This window comes from Ranitomeya variabilis, chromosome 2, assembly GCF_051348905.1.
Source record: "Ranitomeya variabilis isolate aRanVar5 chromosome 2, aRanVar5.hap1, whole genome shotgun sequence".
Taxonomy (NCBI): Eukaryota; Metazoa; Chordata; class Amphibia; order Anura; family Dendrobatidae; genus Ranitomeya; species Ranitomeya variabilis.
The window spans coordinates 247,433,426-247,457,623 of NC_135233.1; the positions used below are offsets into that span (position 1 = coordinate 247,433,426).

The following is a 24,198-nucleotide window of genomic DNA, read 5'->3' on the forward strand; positions in this document are numbered from 1 at the left end:
ACTCTGGGATTCTGGAGAGCAGAGAGGTGACATCTGGGCCAGAGGTAGATCTGAGTGTCATCAGCATATAGATGTACTGGAAGCCATAGGACCTTATGAGTTGTCCCAAGCCGAGTGCATAGATTGCGAAGAGTAAGGGTCCTAAGACAGAGCCTTGAGGGACACCAACAGGGAGGGGGCGAAAGGAAAAGGTACCATATAAGAAAAAATGCAAAGAACTCTCTGATCGGCGTAAAAGGCAATGACTGAAGACCCTTCAAAAACAAGATACAGGTCCCAAGTGTCCTGATAGCGTGGCTTAACATGTGCCACCCCCTGGAGAAAAGTCTTAACTTGGGGTATAGATGACAAATTCCTTTGAAACAGAATAACCAGGGAGGATATCTGACCCCTGAGGGAGTTAAGCACCAGCCCTGCCTCCAATCTGGACTGTAAGGAGAGCAGTACTGACAAGGAAAAAACAATAGGTGAAGTACAAGTAGACTCACACCAACGAAAGTAAGCCCTCCAAGTGCAATGATGGACTCGCAACGAGGACGGCTTGAAGACTCTATAGTCTGGATGTCAAACCTGCTGACCTCAAAACCGCGGCCTGAACAGCCACGCCGTTAAATTGAGTGTCCATAAATTTGGATGGAAGAACGATCCCTGGGACAGAAAGTCCGGCAGAGCCCATAGGACATCCGCCCGGAGATTGATCCCATCCGAATATCAGACCCTCTGAGGCCAATCTGGAGAAATGAGAATGACTGGAACACCCTTCTACTTGAGAAGTCTGGGTAGAAACCGTAGAAGTAAGGAAGAGAGAACTGGGAAAGATTAAAGAAAAGAAAGATTAAAAGTATGTTGCAGGGTGTCGGCTGCGATCGCCTGGAGGTCCTGGGATCTTGTCACAAATCTCAGCACTTTGTGATTTAGTCTGCATACCAAAAGATCTATATCCGGCGTATCCCACCGCCCACAGATCTGCCTGAACACCTCCTGGTGAAGAGTCCACTCTCCAGCGGGTAGCTGATGGCGACTTAAACCTGCCTCCCAGTGTCTACCCCTGGTATATAAACCATAGAAATTAGAGGAACCTTATCCTCTGCCCGCTCCAGAATCCCTGCGATTTCCGCTGTGGCCGATGGGTTTTGTGTGCCCCCGCCCTGGACAATTGATGTAGGCTACAGCCATAGTATTGTCTGATTGATCTCGGATCAGCAACTCCTGGACTAAGTGCTGCCAATGTAAAAGAGTCAGACAGACAGTATTGAGCTCCGGCATGTTGACTGGGAGAAGTCTCTCCTGCCTGCTGCAAACCTCTTGGACCGTCAAGTGGTTACCTAAGACAGGCCAGAGACAGACCTCGCCTCCAACTGACTCCACACTGAACTGAGGAGCCTGACTCCAGCAAGCGAGGTATAGTCGGCAGGGGAGGAGAGTTTTATTTAAATGCAATAAGTGTGTCAGCAGACTACCCCATGGTTCTGTGTCCCCCAATAAGACAAATGAGAACTGTGATTTGCCTTCCTCCGCGGAGTTACTGATCAAGAATGAGAATGTTTGGGTGAATAAAAGGAGCAGTGAGAGAAAAAGGGTGTGAGAAACACCTCACTGATGCGGATAGGTCTGCGGATGAAGGGTTTGGGTCGGCAGTGCCTATCACAATGGAAACTAAAGGACAAACCCGACCGTTGGAGACAGGGGAACAGTCCCGGTGCCCCAGCTAGAGGGAAGGAGGCGCGCAGCACGGAAGAATGCTCCTCTGTCCTGATGGCTGGAACACTGGCAGCTACCAGTCTTCACTTTCTGCCATGTGCCACACTCCGGGGTGCAGGCAGAAGCAGAGGAGAAAACCTGTAATGACAAGTGTTATGGTCCTGCCACTCAACCTAGAGGGGAAAAAGTTTGATTCAGCACTGCTCCCCTTCTCTGCAGTGGGGGGGAAGGGGACGTCCTGCGCGGTTTTGCAGGGTAAAGGGAGGTAGAAAAGGAAAAATAAAATATATATGTTAGGCAAAAACAGATCTGAAGAACCTAAATCCGTGTTTTCCTCCTGCGTGACACTAAAGTGGCGTTAGCTTGGTGCCGCCTGTGGAGTAGCTGACTTTGTGCCATCTCAGTGTCACCCATGGTTCCTGCGTCCCCCAATAAAATATAAATGGAAAGCACTTAAGATTTGCTGTTCTTTTCTTCTTCTAGGATATAATATATATATATATATATATATATATATATATATATATATATATATATATATATATATATATATATATATTTTTTTTTTTTTTTTTTTGTAAACCTCTCCTCTATTCACCCTTTTATTGCCAAAAGCTTCCTGCAATTTTCATCTAAGCTAAGGGTCAGAGCCTCAAAAAACGAAAGTGATGGCATATCCTAACAGCATGTCGTCACTTTCTGTGCTGGGAATATCCCTTTCGTAATCTCATGGTTTTGAGGTTCATTGCGTCTGCTTATAATTACTTGGTTGGAATTTGCCATCTAGTGCCAGATGGAAATTCCTCTCTGCCGCACTGCCCAGCGGGCATCCTCGGCCCAATGCAGGCGCTATTTATGGCAGCATACATTTTATCAATGGACGGCATTGTGACAGCCAAGGTGAGATTTTCATAGGAAAAAAACAGGTAGATGCAACAGCAAATCATTTCTTGCAGATGGAATTTTTCGGAAGGTGAAAGCAATCCCTGCAAAGTTTGGTAACGTTCTGCAACTTTCTGAGATACATATAGCGTTCCCATATGAAGTCATATTATAGAGATGTGAATATGCCTTTATGTGGAGTTCCCCTTGAAGAACCCATGTCCATACCAAGACCATGGCAGCTAGCGTGTGTGTGAGCCATAAGACTATGATAGTGGTGCATTCACTGTTACTAATCATCCGGCTCTCATCATTTCCTATAGAAAAAAAATCTCTCCTAAATCTCTTCATCCTAAGAGGCAGCGAACAGATGTGACGTTCCCAAACCTGCAATACAAGGACTCACGCAAGCGAGAAACAGGAAAAAAAAAGAGGAACATGAAAGGCAAAACAGAGAGGAAGTGAGAAAATAGAATGACTCCTTTAATCATATCATTTTCCAGGTACAAAAAAAATATATAAAAGTGTACAAAATAAATATAGAAATCTTCAGCTCGGTGACGCCGGCCACATTTACAATAAATTAACATAGATAGAAGAGCTGTGCTATGGGTCGGGTGTCCACATTGCATCGCTATGGGGTCTACAGGCCTATTAGGGGTTAATGACAGCATAGAGGGGGTCTCGGCCTGCGCACCAAGTCTACGAGTTGCTAACAAGGAGCAGCACTGGTGGACAGAGCACATGCAATACTAACTTTACCCTGCAGAGGTCGTTATAGAGGAACTAATTAAGAGATGGCAACTTCCTTCTATAGCAGTGTTTCTCAACTCCAGTCCTCAAGACCCCACAACAGGTCATGTTTTCAGGATTTCCTTAGTATTGCATAGGCGATGGAATTAATGCTTGAGCAGGTAATGAAATTATCACCTGTGCAATACTAAGGAAATCCTGAAAACGTGACCTGTTGTGGGGTCTTGAGGACTGGAGATGAGAAACACTGTTCTATAGAATCAGCTGCCAGCCGGGGGTCTCAGGATCTGCGGCTATTATATGAATGGAGTGGTTTATGAGAACCCCCCCAAAAGGATTTAATAAACAACATTTATAGCCTATACACAGCACAGATGAGAAATGGATGATCGATGAGGGTCTGAGTGCTGGAACCAGCATTGATCATAATAACGGGGGTCCCTGCTCTATTATATTGTATTGGAGCAATTACCACTCTCCTAGATAGCGAGTGGTGGAGTGGTCATGCATGTCCAACACCGCTCCATTCATCCTCGAAACATGGGGATCCCCGTTCTTGTGATCAGTCACCCCCCCCCCCGTAATCGTGGATTGGTGATTAATTCTGTTTATTGGACAACCCCTTTAAATCAGAACTCCTGGCTATACCTGGTGACTGTAAGTCCTACTTTACCAGTTGTTATTTTCCTTTCTCCTCTACAATAAAATCTTAACTGATTTAAGGGAACCCATGAGCACATTTGTACATATATTAGTAGCACCATGGCTGTATAGGTACTGGTTTCCCAATAAAAAGGGTACCTCACTTGTAGAGATCCAAGGTGCCAGTCGTGAGAAATCCAGTGTAGAAGCCATATGCAAATCAGGTTGAAAGTGCACTGGGGGCGTGTCCATGCACTTGGAAAAAGCTGTCCTAATGCAGTGACACGCCCGCAGTGCACTTTCAGCCTGATTTGCATTTGAATTCTACACTGGATTTCTCACTACCCGTACATCGGACCTCTACAAGAAAGGTATCTTTCTAACTGGGGGACAGGCACCTACACATCTATACTAATTTTAAATCTTTTAATTCCCTTTAAAGAATAGTTTTCCAATTGGTTTGTCCATCTGACATCCGTCCATAACGGAACTATATCTGATTAATGGAGATGAAGATTTATATTGACGCTTTACAAACACAATGCAGGGGGTCCGGCTCTATTAATGAATACAAGATCAGACAAGAACATAGACATATACAGAAAACAAAAGGAAATTAAATATTAGGCAGTGACATTACATAATACGGTAGAAGAGTCCACGTTTGCATGATTCACCAGACCCCGGTATGCCCCTGCGGCCCGCTTTGTGCTCCATCTTTTACATGTACCTGATGCAGGTTATTTATACATGACTTGGTGTGATATTTCTGGGTAGTTTTACCCCCCAAAGCGTGTCCCCTCCACTATGAGTATGTGACACGGGCCTGCAGATCAATCAATTAGCCGGACGGGCGCGCGCTCCGTGTGCTCCTGTCTGACGCGCTTGTGACGTTCTTCATAAGCTTCAGCAGCGGGACACTTCATCCCAACCGGTCTGCAATGCAAAAAAACAAAAGGAAGTAAAAAAGAATTTATATGTATGAGACAGAAAAGATCTCCGATATGAAATGTCAGTGTAGCAACTAAATAAACCAATGGAGGAATGGAACCAATAACGGCACAGACTGGCTTTCTGTCCTTCATGGGGGTCATCCGACCAAACACAAATCGACAAGTGTGGCCCCTGCCCAGCTATTAAGTCAGCAAGTCTTCCCGGGTGCCAGTGTTATGGGTTGTTCACAGACCCAAAGAGGTCTGCAGGAGAGGTCTGCAGGAGCTGTAATACGGCCATGGGCATCACGGCTGGGAATAAGGGAGTCCGCTCCGCACAGGAAGATGGACAGGAAAAAAATATAAAAGAGATCACACTGCTGAACCCGCACTAAAGTCACTTCCAATATCCGACTGGTTTACACCACAGACTAAATAATAAAGAGACGCGATACATTAGAGAAATACACTATATCTAGAAAAGTATGTGCCCACCACATCCCACCTGCAGGAGCTTTTCTCACCTCCCCTCCTATATCCATAGACATAATATGGAGTCGCTCCTCTGCAGATATAACGGCTCCTGCTCTTCTGGGAAGGATTTCTACAAGATTTTGGAGGCATCTGTGGGAATTGTTGCCCCTTCATCCAGGAGAGCATTTGTGGGGTCAGACCCTGATGTTGGGGGGAGGCCGGGGTCACAATCTCTGTTCTTGGATGGGGCTGGGGTCCAGGCTCTGTGAGGCCGCTCATGTTCTTCCACCAAACAAACTCCTGTCCATGTCTGTATGGACCTTGTGCACTGGGAACGGTCATGGGGGACAGAAAAGGGTCTTCCCCAAACTGTTCCCACAAAGCTGGAAGCTACAACTGTCCACAATATTATTGTGCTGAAGGATTAATTTGCCTACAATATAGGCAAACTTAAAAAAAAATATATAAAATAAAATCTGAAGCCCTAAAAAATGAACTCTCATTTATGGAAGCAAAACTGCTCTCCAAAGCTTCCAAAACCATCCTTAAAAAATTCATAGATGTTAGAGCTCAGCTAAAAAGCATGGTGCTAAAGCAAGTGGATAGACTACTTCTTTACACACGCCTAAACTACTTCTTTATACACGCCAGCAGTACTATGAAAGAGCCATCACACCCCATACATTGCTAGATAAGCAACTTAGAGATCACAAGTCTTCTCCCTATGTTCTATGTAACAAAAAAAAAATCAAATAACGTACGATCCAAAAGAGATAGCAGATATTACCACAAGTACTTCTCACAACTTTACTCACTTTCCCAGTCTAACTTCCTCATAAGCGATAATCTCATTAGTTCCTTTCTGGATTCTTGCCACATACCCACGCTCCCTACAGAGGTAGTTACATCGTTAAATGCTCATATCACAGAGGTATCACAAAGATATAATACACCATCGACCAAATAGGAAACAACCGGGACCGGATGGTCTACCAAAACCTTCCAAGATGAACTACTACCCACTCTGGTGCCCCTTTTTAATTCCTTCCTAAAGGGGTCTCCGGATCCTGACTATGCTGCGCTCCTATATAACTTTAATTTCTAAACCAGATAAAGATAGACTAGACTGTAAGAATTACAGGCCAATGATTTTACAAAAGATATACCATCATTTTTTGATGAAAACTGAATCATTTAGAATAAAGTGCATAGTGCAAAATGTAATCTGATATATTTATATACAGAAAATCAGTACAGTTATCAATTTGGAAAAACCTGAAGCAGTATTCCTGAGAAAATTGAAAAAAAAATATACAGAACATATTGCCACCTAGCGGTCTATGTTTTAATATAAAAAGGTAACTGCAGATATCAATTTCTCCATTAGTTTTAAACAAGTTTAGGGGCACCTACATACAAAATCTACCATCTTCTCAAAGGCTTTTAAGTCCATGCTTTACATCTTGCATTTGGGTGTAAAACTCCCCTTGAGAAAGCAAAACGCGCGTCGGGGGAGTGTGCGGCTTTCCATCTCCATACACCATGGGTACGTTCCAGATTATACTATTGATTTGCAGCTTTTGGCGACACTGGTACATTTATGACTGCTTTCTATGGATACCACTTGTGCTTTTTCACTGTCTGATCTTTCATTGTGAATTCACGAAACCAAAGTAGTTTGTAGTTTCTACTCACACAGGTACATCTACACCTTTCTTGCTGTTCCTCCCTTTACTTTTTTTACTGTGATTTGATTCTTTTATTATGTTTTTCTAATAAAAATTTGTCTTTAACTCTATGTTGCTGGTTTATGGTTACTCCACCTTTTATTTTGTTTACCATTCCATATATATGCTTTTTAGCAATAATGTTATATGAAATTTCATATATGATAATTGATATATCTTGATGCTCCATTACATTCATCTACGGCCATGCTGCATAATATGTTTCTGAATCGCACCACTTCATAGCTTTAATTTTATTACGTAATGTTATTTTTTCGTCTCAATAAGGTTTGATTTATCTTAAAGTCGCACTCTCTTTTTTTTTTTTCTTTTAATAAAAGGATTACATTATTGTATTTCTTTTTTTTGGGGGGGGGGGATACTACAAATACTCTAAAATACTCTAGTAGCTCATTTATTGGTTATTTATCAAAGGAGTCAAGGATAGAGAACTCAAATTTCCCTTTTTGCAGATGATATTTTCCTAACTCGCCAATCCTCATCGTTCTCTCCCTAATCTACACTCCATTATATCAGTTTGGCACCATGTCAGGCTACAAAACAAATACAACTAAAACAGAAGTTCTTCCAATAAATATACCAGATCCCCAACTGATTCTTCTCTGTAACAACTTTAGATACCAATGGAGAGACACCGCTTTTAAATATTTTGGAATTAATCTCACGTCTTCATTTTCAACTGAGAATAATTTCCCATCATTATATAAAGAAATTTGCTCCCTCTTGACGTATCTCAACAATAAAAAGGACCATTCTTTCAAAATTATTGTTTGAAACTCTCCCCATACATATCCCATTCAGAGATTTGGGGTCACTACAGGCGGCCACTCTGAAATTCATCTAGGTATAGAAACGCCACAGACGCTCAAAGTCCATCCTGCTGAATGGAGAAAACACAGGAGGTCCGGGAGCCCCTCACTTCATTTATTATTACGCACCTACACAGAATCCCAGCATGGTCATATAAACATGGAAATTGGATGGAAATTGAAAAACTTTGGCCCGTCGAAACTCAACTGGGTTTCAACGATCCATCTGAAAACAAATTCCTAGTCCCAATGAATCTCACTACAGACATGTGGAGGACTTGCTCTAAAAAATGTAAATGGTAAATGTAAACTCCCTAACTAAATATAAAACAAGGACTTTGCTTTCTTATGGTGAGATGAATCTAAATTATCTGTTCCTATGTTCTCGTTATTTGTTATTCCAATACTTTAAGATCAGGCATTTGCCTCATCCCTATTCCATAGTTTATAGGTTTCTATCCCAACACCTTCTGAAAGGATCTGTAGAAACAGTCCCTCAACGAAAGGCTTAATCTCTGATGTATACAATATCGTACAAAATCCCAATGGAAATTCTTAGATTAGACATCCGTATATGCTCAAGTGGGAAGGTTATCTGGGTAGAACACCAAGTGACGCTGATCGGGGATTTGTATGGTGAAAAGCATTCATGTCGGCATCCTGTACCACTTACAAAGAGAAGCAATACAAGGTCCTCCACTTCTGGCACCAAACTCCGGAGTTTCTACATACATTAGATCCACTCATTTCTCCCTTGTGTTGGAGATGTGCCTTGTCCAGAGGATCTATCTCTATTCAGGGATTGCTCCTGGACAAATGTACAAAGTCTGATTATACAGGTCTTTAATCTGGACCGATCACTAGAACCTCAGCTCTTCTTACGCAATGTCTTTCCGCACAATATATCCAGAACGACTCCACTTCTTCTACACAGATTGACAACTGTAAGTTATTTAATAGCTTCTCATTGGAAACAAACCTCTCCCTCGTCTATATTTCTCCTATATACTAGGGTCAAAGATATCAGAAATTTCGAATATCGCACCTCTTTCAATGACAAAAAGGTCGAGAGACTCAACCTCATTTGGTCCTGGTGGGACGACATCTACTGGATACTTCTGCACCTCTCCATCCCCCAGTACCTGTACTTATCCCTTCCACCTCTGTCTATTTTAAGTCTCTTGTGTACCCCTCTTCTTCTCAGATTGTTAGATATACAAGAAATGTAAATATCATTACAATCTGCCACATATATATATATATATATATATATATATATATATATATATGACTTCCCTTCAGTGGAACTAGGGCCAAGCCAGAGCCCTGATAACAAGCCCATAACATCATTACTGGGGGAGTGCAGTGTTTGCGCTAATGTTAATACCAGAGGATGTCTGGACTCTGCAGTTATGGAGTCAGCAGAGGGTTGGTGACTTTTCTGCCCCTGCTCCTCAGCATTCGCACCCCCAGCCCCGCTCTGTAACATTATGGAGTCTCCACCTCGTGGCTGAGTTGCTGCGGTTCCTTCTGCTTCTCAATAACATCACTCACAGGTGATGGGGCAGATTTAGCAGGAAGAAATGTCATGAACGGACTTGTTACCCCGGTGGCTCCTATTACAGGACCGCGCTGGTATCAGTGATCCCTGCACCACCGGCCACTCTGTCACGTTAGTAAAGGCAGACGGCATGGCGGGGGCCGAAGGCTATACACTGGGGGGGGGGCAAGGGGGCCGGAGGGACGGATGTTATACAATAGGGGTGAGGGGCCAGATGTTATTACACCAGGGAACGTGGGGTTGAATGGCAAACCAGAATTCAATGACTAAGACATGTGTACATGTGTGTTCTAAATATACAGTTGTACTCAAAAGTTTACATACCCCGGCAGAATTGTTGCTTTCTTGGCCTTTTTTGAGAGAATACGAATGATAACACCAAAACTTTTCCTCCACTCATGGTTAGTGGTTGGGTGAAGCCATTTATTGTCAAACTACTGGGTTTTCTCTTTTTAAATCATAATGAGAACCCAAAAAATCCAAATGACCCTGATCAAAAATTCACATACCCCATTTCTTAATACTATGTATTGCCCCCTCTAACATCAATGACAGCTTGAAGTCTTTTGTGGTAGTTGTGGATGAGGTTCTTTATTTTCTCAGATGGGAAAGCTGCCAACTCTTCTTAACAAAAAAGCCACCAGTTCCTGTAAATTCCTGGGCTGTCTAGCATGAACTGCGCGCTAGAGATCTCCCCAGAGTGGCTCAATGATATTGAGGTCAGGACACTGAGATGGCCACTCCAGAACCTTCACTTTGTTCTGATGTAGTCAATGACAGGTCGACTTGGTGTTGTGTTCTGGATCGTGGTCATGTTGGAATGTCCAAGTACATCCCATGTGCAGCTTCCGAGCTGATGATTGTAAATTTGCCTCCAGTATTTGCTGATAACGTGCTGCATAACGTTTTGGAGTTATCATTCATATTCTCTGAAAAAAGGCCAAGAAAGCAAAAATTCTGCCGGGGTATGTAAACTTTTGAGCACAACTGTATATCATCATTTTATATGATAGAAAAACCCTTTTAATATTAACCCCTTTCTGACCTCGGACGGGATAGTACATCCGAGGTCAGAAGCCCCTCTTTGATGCGGGTTCCGGCTGTGAGCCCGCATCAAAGCCGGGACATGTCAGCTGTTTTGAACAGCTGACATGTGCCCGTAATAGGCGTGGGCAGAATTGCGATCTGCCCGCGCCTATTAACTAGTTAAATGCCGCTGTCAAACGCAGACAGCGGCATTTAACCTGCTCTTCCGGCCGGGCGGCCGGATATGAGCGCATCGCCGACCCCCGTCACATAATCGGAGGTCGGCGATGCTTGTACATTGTAACCATAGAGGTCCTTGAGACCTCTATGGTTACTGATCCCGGATAGCTGTGAGCGCCACCCTGTGGCAGGCGCTCACAGCACAGCTGATTTTCTGCTGCATAGCAGCGAACAGCAGATCGCTGCTATGTAGCAGAGGCGATCGTGCTGTGCCTGCTTCTAGCCTCCCATGGAGGCTATTGAAGCATGGCAAAAGTTTTAAAAAAAAGTAAAAAAAAAAAATGTGAAAAAAAAAAAATATATATATAAAAGTTTAAATCACCCCCCTTTCGCCCCAATCAAAATAAAATAAAAAAAAAATCAAACCTACACATATTTGGTATCGCCGCGTTCAGAATCGCCTGATCTATCAATAAAAAAAAAAGCATTAACCTGATCGCTAAACGGCGTAGCGAGAAAAAAATTTGAAACGCCAGAATTACGTTTTTTTTGTCGCCACGACATTGCATTAAAATGCAATAACGGGCGATCAAAAGAACATATCTGCACCGAAATGGTATCATTAAAAATGCCAGCTCGGCACGCAAAAAATAAGCCCTCAACCGACCCCAGATCATGAAAAATGGAGACGCTACGAGTATCGGAAAATGGCGCAAATTATTTATTTTTTTTAGCAAAGTTTGGAATTTTTTTTCACCACTTAGATAAAAAATAACCTAGTCTATGAACTCGTACTGACCTGGAGAATCATAATGGCAGGTCAGTTTTAGCATTTAGTGAACCTAGCAAAAAAGCCAAACAAAAAACAAGTGTGGGACTGCACTTTTTTTGCAATTTCGCCTCACTTGGAATTTTTTTCCCGTTTTCTAGTGCATGACATGGTAAAACCAATGATGTCTTTCAAAAGTACATCTCGTCCCGCAAAAAATAAGCCCTCACATGGCCAAATTGACAGAAAAATAAAAAAAGTTATGGCTCTGGGAAGGAGGGGAGCGAAAAACGAACACGGAAAAACGGAAAATCCCAAGGTCATGAAGGGGTTAATGATGCTGAACTTGTAGATCACCACAGAAATCCTATGTAGCAGTGCCATTATGTCCTGTGCAGCAGGCCATGATTATGCGTCTTCCTCCGTGGATCTGTGATAACAGGATGACTGTAGAAAGGAGGAACGGAAGGATCCCTAGTTATTGGCCGTACATACCGTTCGTTCAGGTCTCGCTGCGACTATACACCTTTTTACTTCTCAGTCGCATCCCAAGAGTCCCAGCTTCACTGTCAAACTCAGTTGTCATTGGAGAGTACTGGTTGTCAGGATCCATCATTTCTCCCTTACAAAAAGCAAGATAAAAAAGTTAAAGATGGAAAGGAAACATGTCCCTGAAAATAAGCAATAGCTTTGTACTAATATCTGCAATTGCTTCCTGATTGATGGGGGTCCTCGGAATAAGGGGTCTGCACAGGACAGGCCTCCTCATTCACCTGTTTTGAGTAGTGTTGCATTTTCCTGCACAAAAAAAGGCCTGAAGTGGCTACTACCCCTTTATTCTGACAGATGTACCCCAGAGATACATTCATCACTCCACAGTGAATGATATAAACACTTGATACACTGTAGCATCAGATCGTATACAGAAAATGAAGTAGCAGAATTGTGAGTGCAGCTCTGGCTGTGAGCTATACATATGCTTCCCATTCTCACCTCCTGTAGATGGAACTCTGCGTTTGCGCCGGGGGATTCGTCTCCTGTGCAGTCATCTGTATTCTTATTACACATGTTAATTTCCACTATCTTGTCCTCATCTTTGACCTCCCTCTTCACCAGGTGCTTTGTTCCCTCACTATTTGGGGCCGGAAAAACAGCAAGTAACCCCGTGAATGTGAATGCGGAGAGGAATCGCTTCTTGAGGAGGTTGTATGCCGGATTGTTTTTAAGCTTCTGCTCCACCAGGTCATGCAGGATCTCCTGCTTCTTACTCATGTCCCCCTCACCCGCTCCATCAGGAGGTACCAGCTTAAAAGCTTGCTCTTCCAAATTCGTCTTCTGCAAAAGGATCCGGGAAAAGGTCTTTAGGGTGCAAGCAGACGGTGGCAAATAAGCCATGGTGCTCTTCAGCATTTCCCCGCTGCTTTTACCCTTCATCCAGTCTTTCACACTGGTCTCATCTTCCAAAGAGATAAGGCTCAGGTCACCAAAGTTCCTCTCAGGGATACTCGTGGAGGTTTGGGCAGGGGTCTGGGCTGCATCAGGCATCTCAGTATTTTCTCTATTGCATGTATCTTCATTAGTCTGATTGGGGGGTAAGATTTTTGCTATTTTCACAACAGGGTATTTTTTTGGGGGTGTAAGGGTAACTTGCGCAGACTTGTTGGGAGAACTAGGAGCAGGCGAAGCACCTGGTACTGCTTCATCTTCAACATTTTCTGATGGTGACGACCCGGTACGCTCAGGCACTGGTGGGTGCACCACAGTACAACTTGAACTAGCTGGTACTTCAGGGACTATATTGAAGGTTTCATTTGTCGATGGTTTCACAGCTTTTACACTGCCTGGGTCTTGATTCCTTGGTGCCTGGGTTGCAGTAGGAAACAACGCTTGGACTGGAATTTGGATCAAGCCTTGTGGAGTAAGAATCCAAGTGGTGGAGTTACCCAATGGGTTCAGTGCACTGAGCAACTGCTGGGTGCTCAACTGCTGTATCGGTAGTTGTGGCGAAGCCATGACTGGTGCAGGCTGCACAGTGCACACAGCAGATGGCGTACTATTGCATTTATCTGTGGCCTCTGCAACATGTGTGGGGGTTACAGATTGATCAGTATCTGGTCCTTGCTGGCTGCTGCTCGCTGGTGATAACTGGTCACTAGCAATGCTGCTTGTTGGTATACCTTGGCACGTTGGCAATGCCACAAAGGGTAAAGTTTGCAAGAGACTATTTTGCGAAGTGCTAGAGGCTACAGGAAGGGCTGGATTTTCCGGCTCTCCTGCAGGCATGGGGGTCTGGCTGACCACTATCTGGGAGGAAATCAGAATGCTTGGTGCAACAACAACCGACTTTTGGGCCGCAGCGCGACGGGCCTTTGATTCCTTCAGTCTTTTTTCTTTCAGCAACTCAAATACAGTCTTCGGCTTTGAAACTGGTGCAAAGACTCTTGGAGGGCACGGATGTTTGGCTTGTAGTCCAGATCCATCGCTGGATCTACTAGCTGGTTGTGATAGCTGAGCATTAGAGCATGGTGCTGCAGAAAGAGGAAAATTATTAAAACATTTCATTTCTGGGTAAATAAAAATAGTCTGTACCATTAGATATCAGATTAAATCGATGCATGGGTTAAGGCGTCATCCTCCGAATCTCACGTCACACAAACTTTACTCCTTCCTGCAAGTCTCATTCTACAGTTTTGTTTTTTTCTTCCAAGAGCCATAGCCATAACTTTTTTTTTATTTATTCTGTCGATCTAGACTAGACAACGTTTTTTTTGAAAGATCAGATGTAGTGTTGAACGGCAGCATTTATTTTATCACAAAATGTACTGACAAATAGGAATAAAAAATTGTGCTGTGAAACGATGAAAAAAAAAACCCACTTTTTATTTTTATGGCATTTACTGTGCAGTAAAAATTACCCGATAACATGATTATCCCGGTCTGTACAATTACTCCTATACCAAACTTATATAGTTTTTTTATTTATACTTCAATACTTTTTTTTTTTTTAAAGTCCTTGTAAAAAAAAAAAAAATTCTGCAGTTTTTTTTTTTTCTTTTTGCGTTTCGGTTTTTGGGGAGTTCAATGTGCACTAGAACCCATGCCTCACCACTGAAATTCTGCGGTCATCAGCATTTGATTGCTTAAACAGCAGTGATCAGAGCTAGCTCCAATTGCCTCTGTTACAGGCTGGTGGAGGTTGTATAGCACCGCTCCTGAGACGACTTTATACATCTGCAACATGTACTGTAGATGTTGGGAAGGAGACAAGTGATACCCCTACCACTAACCCTTTAACAGAATATAATTTTAGGGCCAAAAAAAAAAATCCTCTTCATAGCCATTTCTGGCTACCTGCACCCACCACTACAGGATCCTTGGAGATTACTCTATACTTTTATTTCCATAATGATATATACATACCGTGAATTCTTTTCAAGCACGTAGTAACCTATGTATATATAAAAAAAGAAAGAAACAGTAAATTATACATGTAGGGAGGAGATAAAAAGCATCCGCACGAAATGGCTGCTTTATCGTTTTATTGTTTATACTGGCACCCAATATTTGCTGTGGGCACGGTTTGATGCGCTTTCACACTTCTTCAGTCCAAAACTACACTTCCATGCGTTTTTCTTGCTCCCTTCTTCTTCTCTACCTCCTAGCTTGCTCAGCTACCCCGCACCCCAGTCATCATGTGCATGGGTGGGCTCAAAATCTGAATAAAATTAAATTAATGCAGCGTAGGTGGCCCACGCTCGACCTCCACTCCAAACAGGCAGGGCTCTTCAGAGCTCTGTTCTCAGGATAGAAGGAGGTCCCAGCGGTCAGACCCCAAGCGATCGGGAAATTATAACTTCTAACCTTGGCACAACCTCTTTAAATCCCAATGAAGGAGGAAAACCTGAATAAAATAATCAAAGACGACTATATTCAGACATTCGTCATGTGGTGGACTGGTAGTTTTAGTAATATTTTCTTACGGCTTTATTTTGTTGTGACGTCAGTTTGCAATTTTGGAGGCGCTGGGATTCTCTCGCTTTCCGTAGCCGTATCATTTGTAGACAGCCTCCGGTGTTGATCTGGAAGAACTAATAGAAAGAAAAAGTAATAAAATAATACGGTATAAAAAGTATTACAATAGTAAACTGCAGAAAGACACCTAAATACAATCGCAGTCTGCAGAGTAAAGGTCAACTTACAGAAAGTGATTTCTGCCCAGAGAACATCGATCAGCGCTCATTTACAGTCCAACTGACTCAGAGCGATCGTTAAAAATAACAAGTTAGTCTAATTTACGTTAATGCCTTCATGGCAAACACTTAATGTGCCTCAGCGTTGTATATGGCCCCATGGCCAACAATGTCTGAGCATGCTCCTGATGAGTCGGGATATGGTGCCCTGGAGATCTCCTTTCAGACATAATCAGTGAGCGATTGGATAGTCAGTGACACTACTTAGCGGCATCGGATGCAGGGAATACAGATTGTCCCAGAGGTTCTCATTTGGACTCCGGTCTGGGGAATATGAGGGACAGTCAATGGCATCAATGCTTTAATCATTCAGGAACTGTCTGAACACTCTGCCCACATGAGGCCGATCATGGTCTTGCACCAGGTGGATCCCTGGACCCACGGCAGCAATGTAATCTCTTCATATGAGGAATTAATCCTGGTACCGATCAGCAGTTGGTGTATTGTTTACCATCACGTGGAGATTTCGGCGACCCTCCAAGGATGTGTCTCCTACACCATCACTGATCCACTGCCGCCTGACCAGCCATGATGAAGGAGGTTGCAGGCAACATAACATTCACCACAGCATCTCCAGACTCTCTCACATCTGCTCAGTGTGAACCTGTTCTCATCTGGGATGAGAACCGAGCGCCAATGGTGGACCTGCCATATCTGGTTGAGTCCACAGACAGATGAAAAAGACTAAACTACTTACCGGTAATGGGATTTTCAAATCCCATGACAGCACCATACGAGAGAGGAGATCCATCCATCAAGGACAGGAACCTACTGAATAAAGAGCAGAACCTCTCACCTGCATCAGTTGGGTTACAGAGCACGAGAAGACCTCCAAGACAGTTATATGTACATACTGCCAACAGACTATAACTACAACACCCGCTAGACTATGCACCTAAATATTTATTAGCGCAATATAAGGGTGGGAATATAAAGGTGCTGTCATGGGCTCTGGAAAACCACATTACCAGTAAGTAATTTAGTCCTTTCCTTGATAGCACCACACGAGAGACTCATAGAGAAACCAAAACCACGTCAAGGAGGACTACCTCTTGTAGAACCCTGCTCCCAAAGGACAAATCAGCAGATAACTCAGATCAAGCCGATAGTGCTTATAGAAGGAGAGGACCATGTTGCTGCCTTCCATATCTGGTCAATAGACTCCTCCGCCTTCTTTGACCAAGAGGCCACGACAGCCCAAGTCGAGTGAGCTTTTATACTCTCTGGGACCAACACACCGCTAGAGGAGTAGGCTAACGCTATGGCTTCCCCAATCCATCTAGCTAGGGTACCCCTCCAGACTTTAAAGCCTTTCCCAGAGCCCTGGAGGGAGAACAAACAATGACTGACTCTTCCTCCATTGTTCCGTTACTGACATGTCATTTATTAAAGACCTCCTAACATCCAGCATGTGGAATGTCAAAATGCTTTTCTGCCAATTGGAACTGATTTCCTCAGTTGCTGCCATCAGGGAGCGAGATCTTGTTCCCCCTGATGGTTGATGTAAGCCACCGTTGTTCGATGCTCCGATATTACCAAGGCAGCCACTTTGAGCATGTTCTCTTCTGGTAGGAAACAAGTGTGACTCTCTGAATCTAAGGTAAGATGTAAAACTAGAATTTTTGATGGAATTTTCTTTGATTTTTGTAGGTCCAAGAGCCAATTCAATTCCTCCAAGATGGCTCGGACCCTCGCTAGCTGGAAGTTGCAGTGCTCTATCGATCTGTTAACAATCAGGAAATCTCCCATGTATGAAATTATTCAAGTATCCCGCTACCAGAAGATGCACTGTCGTCTCCACTATGATTTTCGTAACCACTCTCAGCGCCATGGACAGACAGAAGGTCAGGGCCCTGAACTCTAAATACCTGACCTTTGTGTTTACGAATAGGGTCACCCTTAGAAATCCCTGGTCTCTTGCATGGATCAGAACATGGTAGTATGCATCTTTCAGGTCCATCACACAAGTAACATTCTGGAAACAGAAGTTTTATAGCAAATTTTACTGACTCCATTTTAAAAGGTTGATATAATCAGGAATTTGTTCAGATTCTTCAAGTTGACGATGGTTTGGAAGGTGCCATCTGGCTTCTTTGTCAAGAAAAGGGAGAGTAAAATCCCATTTCTTCTTCTTCCACTGGTACCTCTATGAGAACCTGTTTCTGAACTAGATTCAGAACTTCTGCTACCAGAGCTAACTGTTCCTTCCAACTTTTCCAGGGGGGATGTTACTGCTGTTACTACTGTGAAACAGCCCAGAATTCCAACCTCAGGCCTGATTTCCACTACACCTAGAATCCAGCTACTGGATGAAATTCTTGCCCAGGCACGGAGGAACAGGGAAACCTTTCCCCCTCCCTGTGGAATGGTGTCACTGGCAAGACTTCCTTCTCCCCAACAAAGGACCCCCAAACATGAATCCTCTACTTTTTTCCTCTTCAGTCTTCCCATTTTTCTTGATCACTGGGAGTACTTTTCCAGCCACACCTTCTCCTCCAAAAGGACCTTTTATACTCCGTGATGGACAAACTGGTAAATCCCTTGTTTATATCACCAGCTTTGTCCAGGATGTCATCCAGAACCTGACCAAAGACATAATCTACATTACACAGAATAGCTTGGTCACGAAGATTACTCACCACTCAGTCGTTTAGTAAGGGTTCCGGATTCAGAGGCTACATCAAATCACATGATTGTTCTCCCCTAGAGGCGGTGGACCCACAGTCCACTCGGCTTCAGTGGCTGCCCTTACTGTTGCTTCTTCTGTCACTCATGCGTCAGCCACTGTTGCGCCCACTCTGACGCTGACGCTGCACCTGTTGCTGCTGCTCCTCCATATTCACAGTGGAAAGGAAAGTTGAAGTAAACTCGCTCTATGGCGGTCAGACCAATGAATAAATGAGGGACCAGTCACAGCATCTCCTCCCACGTGGACGCCTCCTCCGGACCCCCCCGAAAGTGAAGTTACCAGTTCAGGGTCAGAAGTCAGTGACATACTCGTCATCAGGGAACACCACTCCCAGTGCACGCACACACACGGGAGGACATGGTGGCCTGCAGACACATGAAAAGCCTCTGCCGCTCGCGTCTCCACAAGCTCACACTAGACCTCCGGTGGCGCCTCCAGAACCTAACACCAGAGCTACAAGCAAGAAGCCATTCTTCCAGGCAGCCGGGCCTGGCCTGGGTAAGCTATTCAGTTCCTTTCTGCACCCGATTCTTCAAATACAGGTTCCCTCAAGGACAGGAAACCAACTGATGCGGGGGGAGATTCCGCCCTTTTATCTAGTAGGTTCCTGTCCTTGATGGATGGATCCCCGCTCTCGTGTGGTGCTGTCATGTGGGAAAGGGAAAAAAACACAGTCTTAAAATGTTTTTTAAACCCATTCTTAGCAGTTTGAAAAAATGCAATACTGGCCATATTACCTGGATAAGCAGAGTAAAAATGGGGGTGCTGGTTATTGTCAGAGCAGAAAGCTTCTTTGTCATCACATCAGCTAGAAACAAAGTGGAGAAAACTCATTAGCCTCAACACAGATTAATACACAAGTCACACTTGATCACAATCATATCAAATCCCACCAACATCAGACAAAAATATAATGTGTATGGGGGGGCACCTGACAGCCCCAGAGAACATGTGCCAGATGAAACAATGATTGGCCATGGTGGAGTACAACATACCCAATTGTTTGGATGGATATGGATGTTTCTCACCTACATTGTGTGAGTTTCCTGTGCAGATCACTTTTTAGACCATACATCACTTATAACTCACTGTCAGTACAGCGGACGGAATGTAATTTACCATAAATTTGATTTTCCCACGGTGATTTGTAGCGCACTTGTATAGGAAGAAAGACATTGCCCACCCAGGGCGTAACGGTGATCAGCAGGCTTCTGTCCACCGGGGGACATTTCCTCCTCAGTTTTGACCTTCGAGGTAAATTCTCTGAGATGTCGTCCTCCGACTTCATATGCTGAGCCTAGAAAGATAAAGCATTAACTATAGATCTGATCAGACCACTCACAAAGCATGGGAACCATGAATATCACACGTTGAAATGGGTCTGTGGTCATCAGCCATAAAGTTACATGGTATATCTGAATGTAACAAACGTCTGTCGTTGGTGGAGAGATCTGGGTGCTGAGAGCCAGACTGATCGCAAAAAAAAAAGGGAAGATGCATTGAATTATGGACACCTGAGCAAGAGCGAAATGAGCTACATGCTGCTGCTTCTGAACATGTGCTACACAGAGACAGGAGTGCAGGAATCCCTCATGTCTATGGGTGTTGTGTATGGGAGACTTCATAGCAGCTAGTCTCTACCCAGCAGCTCAGAGAAAACTGATAATCAGAAATAGAGCCTGCAGGGGAAAACTGGTGCAGGATAGAAGGCATTTACTGGCCATAGTGGTATTCTTCATGTACACATGTGAAAGGGACATCGGACCTCCCAGTAGTTCCTCACAATACCATCAGCAGTAATGGCGTCATCACATTTTGCATGTGGAGTTACATAGAAGAACACTACAGCTAGCTTGATCTCCAGCTTCAAGTGGCCGATAACAGATTATACTTTCAGACTTTAGGTCAACCCTTTTTTTAAGCCACGTTGCTCTGCACCTATAGATCCATCTCTTTCCATGAATTAATCTGGCACCTGTTTTCCTTGGCAGAGTATGGTATTCCATCGGAGAATCCGGCGGATGTCGTCCTCGCTGATCTGCAGTATGTGGTGGCCGCTCTTCTTTGCCTGAGGAGAAAGGAAGCAGACGCGGCTCATTGAAACTCGCCGATCATGGGCTAAGTGACCCACGGACACATGGATAGGCTGCAATAATCTGCTAATCATTGGTGAGCAGGAGACAAGCAAGAGAATTTTCCAGCTCTCCATTTTTTAAGGGGTCTCAAATGGAGCAGAATTAAAATATGCACCTACTTATAACCCCCAATGCTCCAGCGCCTGGTGTCCTCGCAGCATTCTCTCTTATGGACAATTATGTTTGTGTTTCCACAAAAAACAGCTGCTGGGAGCCCCAAGAAGTAAACTACAGTCTGCAGAGGAGGATGAGGCAGCAAGTATTCAAAAACATATCTGGTGCTGATGATGTTACGACCCTACATGCTAGAGTTGTAACAAAAGAACAGCGCAACTCCTCCATGTCCCCCTCTGGTCTTTGCTTACATGGCCACAGTGCAGTCTATATGAGATGGATTGCTGATATGATTGCCTGCAGCGGTCACATGCGTAGATTGCACGTCAGCGCTGCAGCCAAGTAAACAAAGACTTATCAGGGCTGATGTGGAGGGAAAGCTGTAGCAAGTGTCAGGAGCAGACTCTGCATGTGACACCCATAGTGTACCGCACCTATGCAATGAGACTGCAGTGGATTTGGTTGCTCCTGCTGGGACCATTGGCTCAATAATAACTTTCTGGCCTCATTGCCTTTTCACAAAAAAACTACCTCTAAGAGGATGTTCTCAGGATTTTCTGTGACAGTGTCTGTAGATGGCGGGTAGGCGATACCCTTCAGTATAGTGCTGAACTGATATTTTCCCCGTTTTCCCCGCATTGTAGACCGGGGTATTCTAAAACAGCTTGAAGTAGCAGAATGGGGAGCGGCTTTTTTTGGGAACAAGTCTTGGTTTTCTTTCCTGGGAACCCACAATTCCAAACCAGGCATCAACTCTAGAAATCTGGTGGCTGCTCTTCGTTCTTCAATGTCAGACATGTCGTCCAAGTCATCGTCATCTTCACTACTACTACAACTACTACTGGTGGTAATACTACTTCCGCTGCTGCTAATATTACTACTACTGCTGGTGGTATTACTATTACTACTGCTGCTGATAGTGTCACTGCTGATATCACTGAAGTCATCTTCACTCAGTTCCTCTTCTTTTATCTTAGGAGTTATGATTTGTGGTCTTGGTTCTGGTGCCGTGTACTGTGGTCTTTGCTCTGGTGCTGTATACTGTGGTTTTTCCTGCTGAATCATACTCTGTAGCCTTTCCTGTGGTCTTTTCCTTGGCCTTTTCCGTGGTGCTGTTCTTTTAGGTGTCATTCTATTTTGCTGTCTTTTTAGTTTTAGTCTCTGAAAAAAAAAAAAAAAAAAAGTCATAAAGGCAAGTAAATAGTCAACACCAAAGTATAAAACTAAAGGGTGTAATTATTAAAGCCAGCAACCACGAATGGTACGGCTGGACTGCTGCCAGCACCATGCAACTTTCTGACAACCACAGGCTTTTATAAGCAGTAGTCAGGAGAGGGAAAAAAAAACAGGAGACCTAAGGCATTCCAGGAACTATAAATGTAATACCTTGAAATACCCCGTAAGATTCTTCCATTTGCTCAGACACTGGGCCCCGGTCCGTTGAGTGTGTAACTCTTTGCTTATTTTAGACCAATGACCTGTAAGACAAAAAATAAAGAAATATAAATACGGTAAATGAAGTTCGGGTGTAGATACAAGTGGATGACCATTAGGGTCAGTAACTCACCTACGCCGTACTTCTCAATCAACTCAAGGAGTTTTTGCTTTTCTTCCTCGCTCCAATGGCCCTTTTTGACATCTTTACGAAGAGCCTTAATGTACCTGAGAGAACAACCAGTCAGCGAGGGCTCATTTACTAGTGCAGTCAGGAACAAAAATGGAGAAAGGGCATGAACTCAAAGAAAAAGGAACATACGGTAATCAATGAAATTACCCTTTTCTTTAAATATAATATTGCACAAAGCCGATTCTTAGCGATATCGGATGTAACAGCTTGTTGCATCACTAATCGTGCTGCGCTGTTTGTTGTACGGCCTGATAACCAGAACTCCTGATGTGAGAGGGACCCACCGGACCACCACTGAGCTCACATCATTGGCCCATCTTACCACCAATGTATTGGTATGGCCCCTATTTTTTTTTATTTAAGATCTGTGGAAAAATCAATGCCATTTTCTATTACTCGTGGTTCCCACCAAGTATCTGTTAGGACCTATGGGACTGATGAGTTTGGGTCAGGACCCACGCCAGGTTATTATTGGTCAGTGCATCAAGTGGAGATGCTTCTTACATATCACAATCCCACCCGTGAGAGACGGATTTGTGAACCCTCTCAATGAACAATTGAAAAATTCATTGTTGTTTTATTAAATAAAAGGAACACCGACCTTTCCCGACACTGGCTATCACTTCTTCCAGGAACTTCTAGTTGAATCTTGTACCAATCCTTGGCTCCATGTTTCTCCACAGCTTTTAATAACAACTAAAGAAATTGTAAATATAAAAATGAATTAAATTACTTCCCAGATTTCGGCCACTCAAGTCTCAAGGGCCTCTAAGGTGGGATCCCCCATACTCATGTAGCCTATAGATATGCCACAACATTAGAAGATGATAATATTAATTTTCAACAATATTCTTTTTATTTGGGAGAATTTTTTAACAATTTCTGGGAAGGGGATTATAGTTATAGACAATAAGGTGAGTAATAAAACATAACAGAGCGATGTAAAACTTGTTCTATTAAACAAGTAAGTAAGAAGATATATTCAAAAAAGAATCAACAGAAAAGGAGATTTTTGTGTACTCACCGTAAAATCTTTTTCTCCGAGCCAATCATTGGGGGACACAGGACCATGGGGTGTTATGCTGCTGCCACTAGGAGGACACTAAGTAGATAAAAAAGATTAACTCCTCCTCTGCAGTATACACCCCTTCGCTGGTTACAATTTCAACCAGTTCGGTAGTAAAGCAGTAGGAGCATGAACCAAAGACAAACTATGTCAACAAACCAAGAAGTAACAACAAGCCAAACAGGCTAACAGGGTGGGTGCTGTGTCCCCCAATGATTGGCTCGGAGAAAAAGATTTTACGGTGAGTACACAAAAATCTCCTTTTCTCCTACGCCTCATTGGGGGACACAGGACCATGTGACGTACAAAAGCAGTCCCTGGGTGGGGAGCAATATGTTAATACCCCATGTACCACTGGCGTGGGTCTAAGAAACTGCCGCTTGCAGAATGCGCCTGCCAAGGGCGGCGTCTGCAGAAGAGAGAGAATGGATGTGGTAATGCTTGATAAAAGTGTGCAAACTGGACCATGTCGCAGCCTTGCAGACCTGCAGCGCTGACGCCTGGTGCCGAACGGCCCACGAGGCGCCCACCGACCGGGTAGAATGGGCCTTGATCCCAGCTGGGATAGGAACACCTTTGGCACGATAGGATTCTTCAATGGCCGAACGAATCCATTTGGCTAGAGTAGCCTTTGAAGCGGGAGAACCCTTCCGTGGCCCCTCTGGAAGTACAAACAGGACATCAGACGTGCGGAAGGGAGCCGTCCGCGAGACGTACCGACGAAGAGCCCTTACCACATCAAGAGTGTGCAGAGCCTTTTCAATGCGATGGACTGGTGCCGGACAGAACAAAGGCAGAACAATCTCCTCATTGAGGTGGAAAGAAGATACGGCCTTGGGC

General features: G+C 43.9%; 1 protein-coding gene across 2 annotated transcripts in view; it reads right to left on the minus strand.

Annotated features, from left to right (window-relative positions):
• Positions 1–3,045: 3,045 nt before the first annotated feature.
• The window catches only part of SNAPC4 (small nuclear RNA activating complex polypeptide 4), a 64,333-nt gene continuing 43,180 nt past the window's right edge, over positions 3,046–24,198 (minus strand). For both annotated transcript variants that reach the window (XM_077284474.1, XM_077284475.1), the window contains exons 13-24: positions 22,894–22,988; positions 22,233–22,327; positions 22,052–22,143; positions 21,197–21,826; positions 20,392–20,484; positions 19,536–19,713; positions 19,154–19,224; positions 15,458–15,565; positions 14,898–14,925; positions 12,471–14,005; positions 11,973–12,099; positions 3,046–4,914 (exon numbers count right to left, since the gene is read on the minus strand). In XM_077284474.1, the coding sequence (XP_077140589.1) occupies positions 11,980–12,099; positions 12,471–14,005; positions 14,898–14,925; positions 15,458–15,565; positions 19,154–19,224; positions 19,536–19,713; positions 20,392–20,484; positions 21,197–21,826; positions 22,052–22,143; positions 22,233–22,327; positions 22,894–22,988 (3,045 nt within the window). In that variant the 3' untranslated portion in view covers positions 3,046–4,914; positions 11,973–11,979. The remainder of the gene's footprint in view (positions 4,915–11,972; positions 12,100–12,470; positions 14,006–14,897; positions 14,926–15,457; positions 15,566–19,153; positions 19,225–19,535; positions 19,714–20,391; positions 20,485–21,196; positions 21,827–22,051; positions 22,144–22,232; positions 22,328–22,893; positions 22,989–24,198) is intronic.